Source organism: Brassica rapa, chromosome A03, assembly GCF_000309985.2.
Source record: "Brassica rapa cultivar Chiifu-401-42 chromosome A03, CAAS_Brap_v3.01, whole genome shotgun sequence".
Taxonomy (NCBI): Eukaryota; Viridiplantae; Streptophyta; class Magnoliopsida; order Brassicales; family Brassicaceae; genus Brassica; species Brassica rapa.
Window position 1 is genome coordinate 32,741,802 of NC_024797.2, and position 19,067 is coordinate 32,760,868.

The window sequence follows — 19,067 nt, forward strand, 5'->3', positions numbered from 1 at the left end:
TTTACAAAATATGTAGATTCACTACTTCTTTTAATTTTTATCATATATATCATGCAAAAAATATTTTACAAAACAAATTTGTATCAAATTATTAAGACTATTTGTATTAATCAAAACATATCAGATATCCGTAAGTATTCGTAAATATCCGCAAATATCTATTTATTTTCTGGATATCCATTTTTCTGAACATTCGTATTTTTCCGAAGCAAAGCAAATTGAAAAATTAGATATCCGTGACATACGAAGCAAATCAAAAATACCTTAAAAACTCGGATATCCGATCCGTGCCCAGGCCCTACATTTCACCATACCGGACTACGTCAGGATTTCCTCGGAATGCAAGCATCTCTTATCTCATATCTTCGTCGCTGACCCTGATAAGGTAATGAATTAAAACCTAAACCGGTTCAGTATGATTCAACAAATTATATATATATATATATATATATATATATATATGGACTAACCAATATGGGCTAAATCAATGGATTTTTTATTTATAAAAAAAATCAGAATGAATCTTAATATGCTTACATGATGACTTTACTTTAAGATACACTAAAAACCAAAACGCAACTTATCCAAACAAAAAAAATTAAGAAATAATTCATTAACATCAAACTATATAACCTAAATAAAATGGCGTTGTATCAGCTACCAGTCGTGAAAACTGATCATTCGAACCGAAATCCGGATTGAAAAAATATGCTAATACCGGGTTTCTAATTTGAAATCATGCTAGAGAATAACCGTACAAGAAATCGAAAAGCACCCCTGGTTCTTAAAGAATCTCTTGCCGGGGAATTCAGAGGGAAAATGTAACGGAGATAAGACTGGAGTAGAACAAGAAGAAGAAGAAGATGATGAAGAAGAAGAAGAGAGGCTTTGACAAAGCGTTGATGAGATAGTGAAGATAATAGAAGAAGCGTGAAAAGGATTGGATGGTAAGAATAATTGTGGTGGATTAGGCTTAATAAATGGAAGCATGGATCTTGATGATATTGATGATGTTGATATTTATGACGATGTGGATGTTGATGATGAGAGAAATGGTGATTTTGTATGTGCTCTATGATTTCATATCCATGTATACATGCATATGAGAAGGGCTTGTATCGCAGTGGTCTCCTTTTTCACAGACGACTGCCAAAGGTCGCAGGTTCGACTCTATGTCGCCGCGGTGGTACTATGACTCTAAATAAAAACCTAAGTGATTTTCCTGAATTTGGGGCACCACTTGCAGTGGGGTCTAGTCACTATAAAAAGTTTATCCAAAATAGTTTTTACACCAAAACAAAAAATATACATGCATATGCGTTATAAGCGCATGCATGTATTTTCTACCTATATAGCTTGAGAATATCTGATGATTTCATGTTGCATGTCGTTATAATTAAGTTGAAACTAAGTCCCTTTCTTCAGTTTATCAGTTTGTCCGATCCTTCCTTCCTCCTCTTTTCTTTTAGATGTAATGGTGCTGCAGCTTGCTACTTGTACCCGGATAACAATTATAATTAGTTAACAAAAAAAAAACAATTAAGTGGAAACAATAAAGTGTACGTTTGATATAAGTACACTTCTATTACATTGCTTTATATTCAATCCTGTTCAACCCATCTCTATATAATCCGAATATATAACAGTGTACGCTTAATATATGTATAATCCAAAGATATAAGTGTACGCTAAAAGTGTATAAGAATGATCAGTAAATTTCTTATTGGGAAATTCACTACGAAAATTATTAAGCCACCATACCAACTATAATCACCATATATTGAAATAAATGTAAAAGGTAAAAATGTGTGAAAAATTGTATGTATGAGAGAATGGTAGGAGACTATAATATGCTGCTAGGCACGGTACATTTTTACCTTTTACAATTATTTCAATACATATAAGTGTGTAAAAAGATTTTCTTTCTCTGGCCAAGTTTTTGTAAAGAGCATCTATGTGAGACAAAGCACTAGCTCCAACCTCATCCATATATCAATATATATATGTTTAGAGTATTTAATTTCTTAAACATAAATATAGAACACTTAATTTGGTACTTGGTGTATATATATAAAACCCCTACTTTACAAGAAAAAAATATAATTGAATATGCAAATCCCTAATCAAATATATGTGGCTTTCAAAATCCAACTGTATTTGGCAAATGATTATTTTTTTGGTATGGAATTAGAGTGGCTCAATACTAATAATTTGAGTGAAATAATGTAAACGACCCATGCTAATGACCAAACATTATGCCCATAACGTTACTTTCTCGTATTTAAAATACCTCACATACGATATAGATCATTTATTATTGCTTGTTTTTCTTGAAAGGACGCTGTAGCATTTGTTGTATTATCTATTTATAGAATATTAATAATTTAGATATATAACCACGTATAAGCAAGCATACATCATAGGATAAATCATTTCTTCCTTTTTCTCTTAGTTACAAAATATAATCATTAAAAACTCGGTAGGCTTATTTTGAGGCAAAAACTGAAGTACGGCCAAAACATCCGTCATCAGCATGCGGATGTTCGGGGTCGTTTTACTAAATGCACCTTCATTGTGAAGTGACGATTAGTTTAGGTTTCGGCCAAAACATCCGTCACCATCCAATACCTCGACTCTCATCAAAATGAAAATCATTTTATGTACCGGCCCCAAGCGGAACTTCACACAAGATAACAAACGGCTAGGAAGTTGGTAAAGTTTTCGGTTTTTGATGCCGGGAGATGGTCACCTCTAACAAAGAGGGATCTTGGTGGAAAAATTCTCTCCTTAGAGAAGGAGGAGGTGGAGAGCGATCTTTCTCGGCCTTGTCGAGAGGAAGTTTGCAAAAACTTATCCACACAGGACAATGTTAAAAGGCTGTTTGTTTTGAGCTTAGGGAGATTTGGAAATGAAACTAAGCATTGTCTTGAGATTATATTACTTAACTTTGGTCGACGTATGGACGTTGGAAGAACATGCCAATAGCTGTTCACAGAGACACTTTGACAGTCTTTTGAAGACTCCAGAAGCTGTCCTCTAAAGCAAAGGAAGTATGTCGATGGTGGAATAAGCGAATTCTGCGAGACAACAAAGGGGTACTTCAGCGCCTGGATAAATTGTTCATCATGTACAGAGAACCTAGAGTATTCCATTCTGGCGCAATCTGAAATCAAGCTCACACATATAATGTCTCTTTCACACCCTAACAAAGTTGAACAGAACTTCCTCTGAGATAGGTCAGTCTTTAAAGAGCTTGACACCTTCGTACCGGCGGACACAGAGATGGGATTGACACCAATTTCCGAGGGGACAAGCTTTGAATCCAACCAAAGTCTTCCCACTCCAGCATTACCGTATTGGAGCAAGAGAGGTTTGACGGAACAAAACCTGAGCCGTTGGTCATTGAGGTCTGAAACGGTGAGACACGGTGAGCAGTCGATGGTAAGTGTAGCTACGAACGGTGTTTGCAATGAACAGCGATTGGTCGGCGGTTCGTCGAACAGTAGGTTCCTCGCTTGGATAGTTTGGTAGTAGTTCTGAGAGCCATTGAGGCTCATAGATCTAGCGAGCAGTGAGCAGAGAGGACTGTTACATGAGCCTCTTTTACACCAGAACCAAGTAGAATCGATCTTCCCCGGAGGGAGAAAAGTCATGGTCTTAGGAGACAAGGAAGGTGGCGCCTGTCGCGTTAACTTGAGATCTGAGATCTGAGAAACACAAACCTGAGGAGGAGTGCAGGTCTTCTGACACAGATCTGGAACTATTGCAGCCATGAGAGATGGAGAAGGGCTACACAGAAGCCAGAAGATATAAAATCGGTACTGAACGCATCTCTCACAAATAGCGATGGCGGAAGAGATTACGTAACCCAAATACACGAGAGCCTTGTGAAAAAACAGAATAAAACGAAGAAGAAGGTCAGAGTGCTGGAAAACAGTGGAGAGACGGCGACGCCGGCGAGCTACGGAGCTGCCGGCGTCGGAAGCCATGGAGGTACTGGTTGTTTCGATAACTGTGTCTGGGAGAAAGTTTTACTCAGTTGTATAACTTTTTCCATCATATGCATACTTTGTGTTTAGAAATAAACTTCTAAAAAACTTTAAAGAACTCTACAATCTTGTACTAAACCAAAATTGTAACCCACCCTCCATGATTTTTACTTTTTTTTTTATCTCATCAAGCTTAGTTTATTCCGCACCCCTTTATCTAACATCCTATTCAAAACTTCCATTGGCATAATCTTCTCCCAATGGCTCAATACTAATAATTTGAGTGAAATAATGTAAACGACCCATGCTAACGACCAAACATTAGGTCCATAACGTTACTTTCTCGTATTTTAAATACCTCACTATACGATATAGATCATTTATTATTGCTTTCTTGAAAGTACGTTGTAGCATTTGTTGTATTATCTATTTATAGAATATTAATAATTTAGATATATAACCACATATAAGCAAGCATACATCATAGGATAAATCATTTCTTGTTATAAATCATATTGTGGATGTCCATAACCGGCCCATAACTTAGAGAGAGAGTCGGCCCGTCTAGAGAGGAGAGAGAGACGGCCGCACCCTAGAGAGAGAGAGAGAGTCGGCTACTTCCTTTTCTCCTTTGGCTACTTTCCTATTTACTTTAGACTTATGATTTGTACTCTTTCCATATTTGTATTTCCATATTCTAGTCTTTCCAATATTTTATGACGGTGTAATTCCCTATATATAAAGGACTCCTTATGTTTATGAATAATATACAGAAACATACAGATTCTATTCTTTTGTTTCACAACACGTTATCATCACGATTACTCTAAGAACCCTAAGCTAAAATCCCGAGACCTAAAACCCTAATTCCCCATCGATAAACCCTATCGACGATCACGAACCCGAATCACGATCCTTGTTCCCGATCCGTCCTCAGCACGCGACCTCAGTCCGTTCTCAGCTCGCAACCTCAGCCCGTTCGCGAGACACGATCTCAGCCTGTTTGACGCGACCCGATAGCAGCTTGCTCCCGTTCGCGATAGACGACCTCAGTCCGCTCCAGCATGCGATGATCTCAGCAAGCAGCACGTACATGACCCGTTAGCAGCTCGATACCGTTCGACGATCAGCTCCAGCTCGCGACGATCAGCAAGCAATCCGTTCGCGGCTCTTCTCTATTTGGTGGTCCATTCAACCCTACTTGAGATTTAGGTAAAACTAAAACCTAAGAACCAAACTCTAAGGCAATAGATCCAATCCCTAATAACCTAAATTGAATCTTATTGCTTGATTAAAATCGAAACCCTAATTCCCTAAAGCCTAGCCGCATGCATACCATGCAAACCCTAATTTGAAATCGAAATTGATTGATTGTTTATGTGATTGAATGTTTTGAATTATGATCACATAGAACTGATTGCTAGGATTGCTTAATCTCATACTTGAATTTGGTGATTGAATTGATGAACCGATTAGATGTTATCTTGAGATAGAAATCGCCTAAGTTGATTAGTTCCCATCTTGTTTTAAGACTTCAATCTGACCGGCCTTGTTCATATGTTGAAACCCTAATTGCATTAATCTCATTCAATATGATCGTTAGGTTGATAGTAACTAAATCCTTTGATGCATTGCTTGATTGTTTGATTGAGGTTTCATGTTTCATGATCACTTAGAAACCATTTTGCTAAGATGTATAAACGATTGCATTATGAACATATAGAAACTGTTGGATAAGATTGTTCATACCCTTGGCCGTGCGGCTTCTCTTGCATCATGCATGTTCGGATTGTTCATACCCTTTGTCGTGCGGCTTGTTAGCAAATCATGCATACATAATCGTATGAACTGAATGCATCATATCCGTTTGGTCGTGTGACCAATTTGCATATCTGATTGTCTTGTATGCATTATAAGAACATTATAAACCTAAGATTGAAACATATGATTTCAGATGTCGAAAATCAACAACTTGGATTTTTCTGCCCTAAATCTCTCTGGAGATAATTACTTGCAATGGGCACTTGATGCTAAGATCATCCTAAAATCCAAGGGACTCGGTGAATGTATCACCGAGGATAATAATGCAAGTGAGAAAGATAGATACAATGTGATATTAATTATACGCCATAATCTTATTGTGAGTCTCAAAGATCAATACTTGACTATTGAGAATCCTCTAGACCTTTGGACAGAGTTGAAAACGAGATATGATCACCAGAGAACGGTGTTATTACCAAAGGTTAGATATGATTGGAGGAATCTCAGAATCCAGGACTTTAAGTTCGTGGACGAGTATAACTCGGCCCTGTTTAAAATAGTTTCCAAGTTGAAACTGTGTGGTGAGGATATAACGGATAAGGATATGCTTGACAAAACCTTTTCCACCTTCCACACAAGCAATGTGTTGTTACAACAACAGTTCGTGAGAAGGGCTTCACAACTTATGCTAATTTGATCTCTTGTCTCTTGCTCGTTGAGCAGAACAATGAACTGTTGATGAGAAACAGTGAATTGAGACCTCCTGGAACAAACCCATTACATGAGGCACATGCGCCGTAGAGGCTAAGAAAGAGTCGACCCATGTCCAGAGTGATAGCCAACACGACCGTGGTAGTGGAAAATGGTATGGACGTGGTGGTCGAGACCTGATATACCTTGGATTTGACCCATTTTTATCCATGGTATATTAGTATTTTACTATATATATATCTATGTTTTCTACTCTTCTAGGTATGTTTTCAGGTTCAGATGCATTTCGGAGTAAAGCTATGACTTTGGAGCATTTTGGAGCTTAAAGGACATTTCACCCGAGCTGACCACTTAGAGGTCGACGAGAGGAAGAATAATCGACGATCGATATCAGGAAATGCCTCGACAGTTGAAGATTAATATCGATCGATGTATACAAGTACTATCGATCGATGTCGAGACACCAGACGCGACATTTTGGATTCAGCAGACTTAAAAACCAAGGCCAAGCCAAATTACCAAAATGCCCTGACGAGTTTTTAACCTAGTAGAATATATACTGCAAGTGTTTTGACGGCAGAAGAAGAGAGCTTTTTCTAGACCTAGTTTTGTTACAAGTTTCATTTGGGAGAGAAGATCACTTGTGATTGGAACTCCTTGTTTCTATTTCTTTTCATCTATTCTATGAGTTCTTATTTCTCTATTGATATGAATTGCTTTGCTATGTGTGAGTAGTTCAACTGTTAGATCCAGGGTTCAGATAGGTTTGTGGGATTAGCCCCAAACTATAGATCTGCCTTGTTGTGATATTCATGATAGATTTGTATTCATTCCTTGTTTTAGCCTTGCTAACTAGAACTTGATCATAGGATTGCATATTCAAGCACCCTTGTTATCCCATCCTGAAATCTATCTATCATATTAGGATTGCTAGAGAGGGCTAACCGCCAATTTAGAATCTTAGTAGGGCATTTCATACTCACGCATAGGCCTGGCTAGAACCCGTCGATCGATGTCCTCAACTGACAATCGATCAACGTTTGCAAAGGTGTATCGGTCGACGTCTTAATAAACTATCGATCGACACTCTCTCGTGTCTGCATACTAACCGGTGAGACACGAGATCTAGTCTGTTAACCAGTGGTACATGCGACAGCTGATCACTGAGTTAAGCGAATGAGCTCTAATATATCATGCATGCAACAGTTAGGCATCTATAGGTATTATAATCTCCAACACCTGAATAGTGGCCCTGCATCTAATATCATTTCCAACCAAGTTACATTTATTATTTACTCGCTTGTTACTATTGCTATTTCATTAAAATATTTACAACCTTTAGAATTAATAAACACTAGATTTTATTGTTCCCTAGCTCTTTGTGGATTCGATCCCTAAGTACTACATCTGAACCTCTTTTGATGAGAGTAACACTCCTTAGGGTAATTTGAGTGTTATCCAGACCGAAACTCGTTTGGTTGAGGCCGAGGCAACTCATATGGCTGTGGCTCCTATGGAGGCCATGGACATGGCCGAGGCCGTGGTACATCTTTCAAGCCACAAAACTCGACCAAATCTGTGTGTCATATATGTGGTGTGGATAATCATTGGGCTAAGACATGTAGGACTCCCAAACATCTCGTTGACCTCTACCAAGAGAGTTTGAAAGGGAAGAATCCTGAAGCTCATATGACTTATCAAGAAGGTGAAGATGATTTCAATCATGAACAAGACGATCTCATGGAGTATGAAACGTCTGATGGTTTAAAAGATCAAAGTTGATTTTGGCCATCAATTGTTTTGTGTTCTTTGCTTTATGTTTTCTATGTTTTGATTTCTTTGAACTTGTTTTCTATTTATAGACTTAATGAATGAAAGTTTTATAAAAGTCTCTAAAGTTTAGATTTATAAACGACTATATGTCTTGATAATGAGTTCACGTGCCAAGCGTTTAATGATTACTGTATGTGTCCATGGGGGTAAGTGTGGAACACTCCGTGGCACATGTACATACACAGAACGGCTTGGCCGAATCATTCATAAAACGAATTCAGCTAGCAAGAACATTGATTATGAGGTCTAAGCTTCCGGCCACAGATTGGGGACATGCGGTCTTACACGCGGCTGAACTGATTCGTATCAGACCGTCTAGTGAACAATAAATATTCCCCATTACAATTGCTTACGGGTCATGAGCCAGACATATCCCATCTTAAGACATTTGGTTGTGCCGTCTATGTGCCAATTGCACCACCACAGAGAACAAAAATAGGACCTCAAAGGAGGATGGGGAAATATGTTGGATATGATTCTCCCACGATTATTAAGTATCTTGAGCCAACTACGGGTGATTTGGTTAAGGCCAGATACGCGGATTGTCATTTTGATGAATCCGAACATCCAACATTAGGGGGAGAGAATACTAAGCTGGTAAAAGAAATTAAATGGAATCAAACATCCTTATCTTGGCAAGATCCTCGGACTCAGGAATGTGATTTAGAATTCCAAAAGATAATACATTTACAAAAGCTAGCTAATCAATTGCCAGATTCCTTTGCTGGCCCGAAAAGAGTGATTAAGTCATATATACCAGCTGCTAATGCACCAATAAGAATTGATGTTCAAGAGGGACACAATCAAGTTGCTACAGAGTCTAGACAACGTTTGAAACATGGTAGACCAATAGGTTCCAAAGATAAGAACCCTCGGAAAACTAAGAAAAGTGCAGAGAATGAAACCGAGGTTGTTAAAACCCTACGGCGGCCGTTCCTAAATCCCGGGACTTAGCCGCGGCCGATCCCAAAACCCTAATAGTGATCGCGGCCGATCATGAATGCTTAGATTCGGCCGGCCCTGATGTATCTAATACTGATTCTTAGGACGCCAAGATTCAAGGTACTAAAGGTCCTGATAATAATGAGATCTCAATAAACTATGTCTTGTCTGGGATACAATGGAACAGAAAGAATGTCGACATTGATGATATATTTGCATGCAATGTAGCACTTGAAATCATGGATGATAATGAGGATCATGAACCCACGTCTATTTATGAGTACACTCAACGATCAAATTGGATCAAATGGAAAGAAGCTATAAACGTGGAGTTAAACTCTTTAAAGAAGAGAGATGTCTTTGGACCAATAGTCCAGACACCTTATGATGTTAAACCAGTCGGCCATAAGTGGGTCTTTGTGAGAAAGAAAAACGGACATGGTAATGTCGTTAGATATAAAGCACAGCTTGTTGCACAAGGATTCTTACATAGACCAGGAATAGATTATGAAGAGACATACTCCTCTTTGGTGGACTCTACTACTTTTAGATTTCTGATAAATCTGGCTATAAGAGAGAAATTAGACTTGGGGTTAATGGATGTTGTAACTGCATACTTATATGGGCCACTGGATCATGAGATTTATATGAGAGTACTAGAGGGTATAGAGTTGAAAAACAAATCGAGTACTCGAGAACAATACTGTATAAAGTTGAATAAGTCACTTTACGGATTAAAACAATCAGGTCGAATGTGGTACAATAGGCTAAGTGAGTACCTAGAGAGAGAAGGATACAAGAATGATCCAATCAGCCCTTGTATCTTTATAAAGAAATTCGGCCAGGGTTTTGTGATTATAGCAATGTATGTTGATGATTTAAATATCCTAGGAACCTCTGGAGAAATCTCTCAAACAATTGAATATCTTACGACAGAATTCGAGATAAAAAAGATCTTGGAAAAAGAAAGTTTTGTTTGGGATTACAGCTTGAGTACATAAGAGATGGAATCCTTGTGCATCAAATGGCATATACAGAGAAAGTACTAAAGAGATTCAATATGGCCGAGTCTCACCCATTGTCTAGCCCCATGGTCGTGAGGTCTCTCGGCCTGGACACTGATCCGTTCCGTCCTAAGATGGACGATGAAGATGTCCTTGGTCCCGAAGTGCCATATATCAGTGCTATAGGAACTTTGATGTATCTGGCGAGTCACACACGACCAGATATATGCTTTTCCGTGAATCTATTATCTAGGTTTAGCTCTTGTACAACCCAAAGGCACTTGGACGGGATTAAACATATTCTTCGTTACCTGCAAGGAACGAAAGACTTGGGTTTATTTTATACTAACCATAACAAAGAAGGGTTAGTTGGCTTTGCTGATGCAGGTTATCTCTCGGATCCTCACAATGCTCGATCACAGACCGGCTACGTCTTTACTCATGGTGGTACGTTCATCTCATGGCGTTCCATGAAGCAGACGATCGCGGCCACTTCATCAAACCACTCGGAGATCTTGGCTATTCACGAGGCCAGCCGCGAGTCTGTATGGTTATGGTCCATGACCAACCATATCCGAGTCGATTGTGGGATGACCGAAGGCAAGGACGCACCAACTGTGATGTATGAGGACAATGTAGCTTGCATTGCTCAGCTTAAAGGATGGCTACATCAAAGGAGACCGGACGAAGCACATACTGCCTAAGTTCTTCTTCATGCCCGAGCTTCAGAAAGCCGGTGAGGTCCAAGTTGTCTAAGTACGTTCCAGTGACAACTCAGCCGACCTGTTCACCAAATCACTTCCTACCTGCATGTTCAGAAACCTTACGAATCAGATTGGGATGCGTAGACTGAAAGACCTTCAGTGATGTTCAGAACAGGGGGAGTAATACGTGTTGTACTCTTTTTCCTTCACCATGGTTTTGTCCTACTGGGTTTTTTTGGTAAGATTTTAATGAGGCAACATCTAAAGCGTATTACAAACTCTGTATGGTTATGGCATCCAAGGGGGAGTGTTATAAATCATATTGTGGATGTCCATAACCGGCCCATATCTTAGAGAGAGAGTCGGCCCGTCTAGAGAGAGAGAGACGGCCGCACCCTAGAGAGAGAGATAGAGAGTCGGCTATTTCCTTTTCTCATTTGGCTACTTTCCTATTTACTTTAGACTTATGATTTGTACTCTTTCCATATTTGTATTTCCATATGCTAGTATTTCCATTATTTTATGACGGTGTAATTTCCTATATATAAAGGATTCCTTATGTTTATGAATAATATACAGAAACATACAGATTCTATTCTTTTGTTTCACAACATTTCTTCCTTTTTTTCCTAATTACAAAATATAATCATTTCAAAATTTGGTAGGCTTATTTTGAGGCAAAAACTGAAGTACGGCCAAAACATCCATCATCAGCGTGCGGATGTTCGGCGTCGTTTTACTAAACGCACCTTCATCGTGAAGTGAAGATTCGTTTAGGTTGTTAGGGCTCGTTAGATTTAAAAGTTTAAAGTGTGAAAGTGTATTGAAATCTGTTCGGAGCATTGACGTTATTTTAATGTTATTGAAGTTTGATATTAATATGTTTCTAGTTCACACTATCGATTAGGATCAAGAGTTGTTTCGATTAACACAACTGTACAAGTTAACCTAATCTTCCTAGCTTTCGTAGACTGCAAGTCACCTATTCTCACCATCCCTTCCCAAACCATCTTAAAAAGAAATCCGTTTCGTCCTCACTAAAAATTTTCACACAATCTCATCTCGTATCCCGTGAAGTAAACAATGTATGATTATGAATCTTATGTAAAAGTTACCTTGTTCTTCTTGCTCATCATATCAGCAAGCTCCTCAACAAGTTTCTTCTCTTTCTATACTCTCAGCCTCTTAAAGCTCCTCCAATGGAGATTCTTCCCACTGGAGCTCTTAAAATATGTATTATGTATATATATGTATGTATTATATAGGTATAAGTATTTGTGGGATGGGTCCACAATTTTTGTGGAATCCTACAGGCAAAGGTTCTTAATATGAGATTTTTGAAACCTTTGCCTATGGGGTTCCACAAAAATTATGGATCCCACAAATACTTATACCTATATAATATATACATATATATATATATATATATATAAATAATACATATTTTAAGAGTTCCAGTAGGAAGAACCCCCATTGGAGGTGGTCTTAGGTATCTCACTAACTGATCACCTCTCATCTTATTCTTTATTCAAACACCGAAATTCTGTTTTTTTTTTCTTTTTTTTTGAATGAATGTTAAATTTTTATTCATCAAAAAAACTTTTTTACATCATATGCATACTTTTTGTTTAGAAATAACCTTCTAAAAAACTTTAAAGAACTCTACAATCTTGTACTAAACCAAAATTGTAACCCAGCCTCCATGCTTTTTACTTTCTTTGATCTCATCAAGCTTAGTTTATTCCTCACCCCTTTATCTAACATCTTCTTCAAAACTTCCATTGGCATAATCTTCTCCCCGTGATGCAACTTATTTCTTTCATGCCAAAGAGAATACATAGCTACTTGGAATGCATATCTGATACAAAACAACTTCTTCATTTTCATCTTCTCATCAGATATCAGGATCAGAATAGCTTCCCACACATTTGTATATGATTCCCTCAAAATCCCTTTAACAAGAAACTCCCATACCTGAGTTGAATAAGAACACTCGAAGAAAAGGTGATCTCTTGACTCTTGAGCTGTTTTGCATAAAGCACATGTTGTATCAACTCCTTGATTCCAACGGAAAACTCTATCCATAGTAGATAGCCTGTTTAACGCAGCCAACCAAGTCAAGAATGCATACTTAGGAGTTGCTCGAGAGAACCAAACACCACGAGACCAACGACACTGCGCCACATGTTTTTGAAACCGCCAGTACTCTCAAATCCACTGTCCCATCAACCAGCTGGGAAAGCGCCACATGTTTTTGAAACTTCTCCTGTTCCGTTACAAGGAGATATATGAGCAAGTCATGACTTGTCCGAGTGGCGTCTTAGTTGATGCTACAACCTGTCTTTGACCACCGCATGTTTTGCTTTTGCTCCTGAACCATTGCAAGTTCATGCAGATCTCTAAACGATATATCTCCACGACTCTATCTCTTTCTCGATACCGAACACAGCCTCTTTGAAATCCAAGATTAGTGAGTAGTACTCGTTTTGACCGTCGATGGCTTATTTCGCGGGTTTATTTCGGACGGCTCTTTGTTTAAATTACCCTATCGGGTTAAAAAACTAAGTAACAAAACAAAACAAAAATGAAAGCTTTCAAAACATAAGAAGATTATTATGCAATCTAAGAATCCAGCTCTACAAAGCAAATCAACCAATCATCCATATATAATGCTCTAGATTTGGGGAATGATTGTATGTATTCTACGGTTTTCATCTGATGGAAAATAACTTCTCCCTTCATCTACTAAACCCGTGTGGCAGCAACAAGCGTTTAAAACCATTTGATTCCAGCGCTTACAACATACTCATCATCTTCCGTAATCCACAGCGCCTATAAGATTGATATCACACGCATGCAGAGATAACATCATCCTCTCCCAAAAATTAACTCTCATAGAGCAACCATACATTAATGGAAGACTTAATTATGATTCAGTCACCATGAAACTACGGACGCACTAGCAGCACACCGAGACAAATCAACGCAACTTAATTCTTCACCCTTTTCATATCAGACAAAATCAAAATTCTTTATACAGATATCTCCACCCGGTAGTAAGTATCGGGTTGCAGTAAATAGGAGCTTCAATGTTGAGATCAGTTTATCTCTCTGGTTCAGTTGTATAAGTCAAGGCGATGATACAAATCTTTTGCTTATTGATGATAATGTGTTAATCTTTTGGACAGGTTGTTACTTTCATGAATATAAGTTCTATTCTTTTAATGGTTTCGGTGAGTTTATCAATTCTTTTTTGAGGGACTGGGAGACTGGTGGAGCTGGAGTTTTGGATTTAGATTTTCGTGGATCACAATTGTTAATAAAGCAAGTGGCTGATGAAACGGGTTGTATGATTTATCCTTTAATTAATTTGTTTGGAAGGGACGTGTATTATGGATCTACAAAAGCTTTATTTTCTTGTATTTTTAAACACAAAATTCATCAAATGATTACACAAAAGGAAAAAGGGGGATGTACGTGGGATTTAGTTATACAAGATCATCGTACATGGACACGATTTCTTGTAATGGATACAATTATCGTGAGGAAGGTTTTTAAAAATTTATTAAAAAACAATATAAGGACTTGGATATGAAAATATTGGGTTGGAATTATAGAGGAATGGGGAGCAATTATACGATTAGTTATCTGAGGGATATATGGCATAAACATAAACCGGCGTTTCTTTTCTTATCAGAAACAAAACAACAGTTTGATTTTGTTCAGAATTTTCAATTTCATTTTGGGTATAAACACCTACATACGGTGGATCCTATTGGGAGGGGTGGAGGACTGGCTCTTTATTATGACCACGATTCATCGGTTTCTATTATCTATTCAAGTAATAGAATAATAGATATTGAAACCACATATAAAGGAAAAACAATTTTTATTTCTTTTGTATATGGGGACCCCGTTCAGGGTCTTCGAGACCATGTCTGGGAACGTCTTACTCGAATTGGGATAAATAGAGTGGACCCATGGTTTATTATTGGGGATCTAAATGAAATAAGAGGTAATCATGAGAAGGAAGGGGGGGTATTACGACACGCGTCCACTTTTGTCGATTTTAATAATATGATTGACAATTGTGGTTTTTTGGAATTTCCTGCTGTGGGAAATACTATGTCATGGAGTGGGACGAGGAACAAACAAACGGTAAAATGTAGGTTAGATCGGGCTTTAGGGAACGTGGAATGGCACACCCTACTCCCGTCCGCATTTGTCGAGTATTTGGGAATGGTAGGTTCGGATCATAGGCCTATTGTGACGAATTTAGATGAGAAACAAGTAAGAACGAGAAGGCAATTTCGGTTTGATAAGAGATGGATTAGTATGGATGGTCTTATGGATTCCATTTTGAGAGGTTGGTCTACAGAAAGGCCAAGTCATAGTTCGGGAGTGGTAGATAAAATTATCAACTGTAGACATGAAATTTCGGTTCGGAGGAAAAATAATCCACCATATGGGAAGGAAAAGATTAATTCTCTTCAGAAGGCTTTGGAGGACATTCAGTGTGATAATACCAAGACATATGAGGAGGTGCTAGAAGTTTCTAGGAAGTTAAAAGAAGCTTATAGGGATGAAGAATTATACTGGGAACAAAAAAGTTGAACGACTTGGCATGCAAAAGGGGATAGAAATACAAAATTCTATCACGCTCTAACTAAGCAGAGACGAATACAGAATAAAATTGTGGGTATGCACAATAGTGATGGTAATTGGGTAACATCGGAATCTGAGGTAGAAGGTGTTGCGATAGATTACTTTAATGACTTGTTCACAACGACATCACCTTCGGGCTATGAAGAATTTCTAAGTGAGGTGCCTACTTTGATTACAGAGGATCAAAACAGGTCTTTAACCTCTTGGGCATCAGAGGAGGAAGTGAAATCAGCTTTATTCATGATGCATCCTGAAAAAGTTCCAGGACCGGATGGAATTATGGCTTTATTTTTCCAACAATCCTGGTCGATTATTAGATCAGATATCACAAATATGGTTAACGAACTTTTTAGGACTGGAGATTTGGAGGAGAGGATGAATATGACCAATATTTGCCTCATCCCAAAGACAGTGCGACCAAGTAGAATGACGGAATTGAGGCCAGTTAGTTTATGTAATGTGGGTTATAAGATTATTTCGAAGGTCCTTTGCCAACGGCTGAAGAGGCTATTACCACAATTGGTATCAGAAACACAATCCGCTTTTGTTTCTGGGAGACTGATCTCCGATAATATATTAATTGCTCAGGAGATGTTTCATGGATTAAGAACGAATAATTCATGTAAGGAGAAATTTTTAGCTATAAAAACAGATATGAGCAAAGCATATGATAGGGTCGAATGGCCTTTTATTGAGGCGATGCTACTAAAGCTGGGTTTCGCACAAAGGTGGGTATCTCGGATAATGTCTTGTATTACGTCGGTAAAATATAAAATTTTGATTAATGGTCAACCAAAAGGACATATTGTACCAAACCGAGGACTTCGTCAAGGTGATCCGTTATCACCTTATTTGTTCATTTTGTGTACTGAGGCATTAATAGCAAATATACGGAAAAAGGAAGAAGCAAAATTATTGACGGGGTTAGAAATCGCGCATGGTAGTCCGGCAATTACACACTTATTATTTGCGGATGATAGCCTCTTCTTTTGCAAAGCTAATAGGCAAGAATGTGAGACTATCATACAGATTTTGAAAGACTATGAGAGAGCATCGGAGAAACAGATTAACTTTCAGAAGTCTTCAATTCAGTTTGGTCATAAGGTACCGGATGTAGCACATTTAGAGGTGCAACAGGTTTTGGGCATTACTACAATTGGTGGTATGGGAACATACTTGGGGATTCCCGAAAGTCTTGGTGGCTCTAAAACACAAGTATTTGGTTATCTTAATGAAAGGGTCAATAATAAGGTTAATAATTGGACTATTCGATTCATTACGAAAGGAGGAAAGGAAGTTTTAATTAAAGCAGTCGCTTCCCCTATGCCAACTCATCTTATGTCCTGCTTTCGGTTACCAAAAATGGTTACGAAAAAAATTACCAGTCGGTTGCTCATTTTTGGTGGGGTGGTAGTGGTAATAAAAAAGGTATGCATTGGTTTGCCTGGGATAAAATGTGCAAAGATAAACCGGACGGTGGTATTGGTTTTAGAGATATTCAAAATTATAATACGGCATTATTAGCAAAACAACTATGGAGGTTAATCGATAAACCTGATTCTCTTTTTGCAAGAGTTTTTAAAGGAGGATACTATAGAAAATCTGATCCTTTGGATCCAATCAGATCATATTCTCCCTCATATGAGTGGAGAAGTATTACATCAGCTAGATCTCTGGTTAATAAAGGGCTAATCAAAAGAGTGGGAACTGGTTCAAGCATTTCAGTCTGGAATGATCCTTGGATCCCTGCTCCTCGCCCGAGGTCAGCAATACCAAAATGTTCGAATCAATATTTGAATCCATTACTTAAGGTGGAGGATTTAATTAATCCAGTTGATCTCTCTTGGAATCTGGATTTGCTCAAGGTATATATTCACCAGGACGATGTGGATATTATACGGAGTTTAGCTATTAGTCGTAACCCAAAACCAGATTTATATGGATGGCATTTTACGGACCATGGTCAATATACGGTTAAATCAGGTTACCGTACGGATAAATTATTTCCGGATATGGGATCTTATGATAGAGTTTTGGGACCAGATATTAAGCCATTGTTGGCTCATTCTTGGAAGCTTCAATGTTCACCAAAGCTGAAACATTTTGTTTGGCAGATACTTTCGGGTAGTCTACCGGTAACCAAGAATCTTCATTTACGAGGGATAAAATGTGATGTGCAATGTCAAATATGTGGTGCAGAGGAAGAATCTACTAATCATGTTCTGTTTGAGTGTCCATTAGCACTACAAACGTGGGCTTTATCTAATATTCCCTCATGCCCATGTGTTTTTCCCACCCCGTCACTTTTCACAAATATGGACTATCTTTTCTAGCGGTTACCTAAGGAACCAGATTTGAATTGTTTTCCATGGATATTGTGGTATATTTGGAAGAATAGAAACGCTAAAGTTTTTAAGAATCAGATAAAAACCCCTTTTGATATTCTTCGAATGGCGAAAATCGAAGGTGTTTTGTGGGCTGAAACCCAGACAAAGGAACCTATAAACCATGAATCTCTACATATTGCAGAGACCCATTTTCCACATGGAGTTAATAAGTGTTATATAGATGGAGCATGGAAGGAAAATGATCTTTATACAGGGCAGGGATGGGTCTACAGAAAAGATGGATCAACTGATACTATGATGGGTGTAATGTCTATTCGCAGGAGTCTATCACCTTTACATGCTGAATGTGAAGCTTTGATATGGGCGATGGAGTGCATGAAGACCCTACAGATCTCAGAGGTGGTGTTTGCAACAGATTGTTCTCAATTGGTGAAGATGGTGTCTACACCGACAGAATGGCCGGTGTTCACAACACACATGGAGGAGTTTCTGCGATGTAAGGAAGACTTTCTCAACTTTACTATTCAGAATATACCAAGGGCGCAAAATACTCTGGCGGACAAACTGGCACGAGGTGCTAGAACTTCGCCATCTGCTATGGTTTATGTTGACTCAGTTCCTTCGAGGTGGCTCTCAGAACAGGAATCTTCTTAGTTTCTTAGCCTTTTATCGTAAAAAAAAAAAGATCTCTCCACCCGAAATCAAATCAAGTATGATTGTTTGTTCTATTGTTGCCCACTAAAGTCATCTTGCTTCAACATACTACCGATCCATGTTTAAATTAGAACTATCTCATAGATTTTTTAATATATAATTATAGATCGATGTGTAGATAGGAATTAATAAATTAACTAAAAAAAAGTAAAGGACGTAACATCCATTTCTATAACATCAAATATTTATTGGTACAAGAATAAATAATAAAAACTTAGTATTAAATCCATTTTTAGGGTTTTAAATTATAAATATGTAAAATAATTTTCATCCAAATCTAATAATCAATTTGAATAGTAAATTGAATTATAATTTTCTTGAGTATTCAACGGCCATGTATTCGCACTCGCAAGCCATTTTTAGGAATCTTTTTTCCGGTGGGGGTGGTGGGATATC

At 38.1% G+C, this 19,067-nt stretch overlaps 2 protein-coding genes across 3 annotated transcripts; one reads left to right on the forward strand and one right to left on the reverse strand.

Moving 5' to 3' along the window:
• Nucleotides 1-8,162, reverse strand: LOC117132762. Of its 2 annotated transcripts, XM_033287703.1 has the most exons (3): nt 7,926-8,162; nt 5,839-6,637; nt 1-5,757 (listed from the first exon to the last, which is right to left on the reverse strand). In XM_033287703.1, the coding sequence occupies exon 3, from the start codon at nt 3,987-3,989 to the stop codon at nt 2,682-2,684; it is 1,308 nt and encodes a 435-aa protein (XP_033143594.1). In that variant the 5' UTR covers nt 3,990-5,757; nt 5,839-6,637; nt 7,926-8,162; the 3' UTR covers nt 1-2,681. The 2 variants fall into 2 exon arrangements, with proteins under 2 accessions (XP_033143594.1, XP_033143593.1); XM_033287702.1 differs by having other exon boundaries at nt 1-6,637.
• On the forward strand, nt 5,944-6,551 carry LOC103862598. Its single transcript, XM_033287483.1, has 2 exons — nt 5,944-6,414; nt 6,474-6,551. Exons 1-2 carry the CDS (start codon nt 5,944-5,946, stop codon nt 6,549-6,551), a joined length of 549 nt encoding a protein of 182 aa, XP_033143374.1.
• Nucleotides 8,163-19,067: the final 10,905 nt, after the last annotated feature.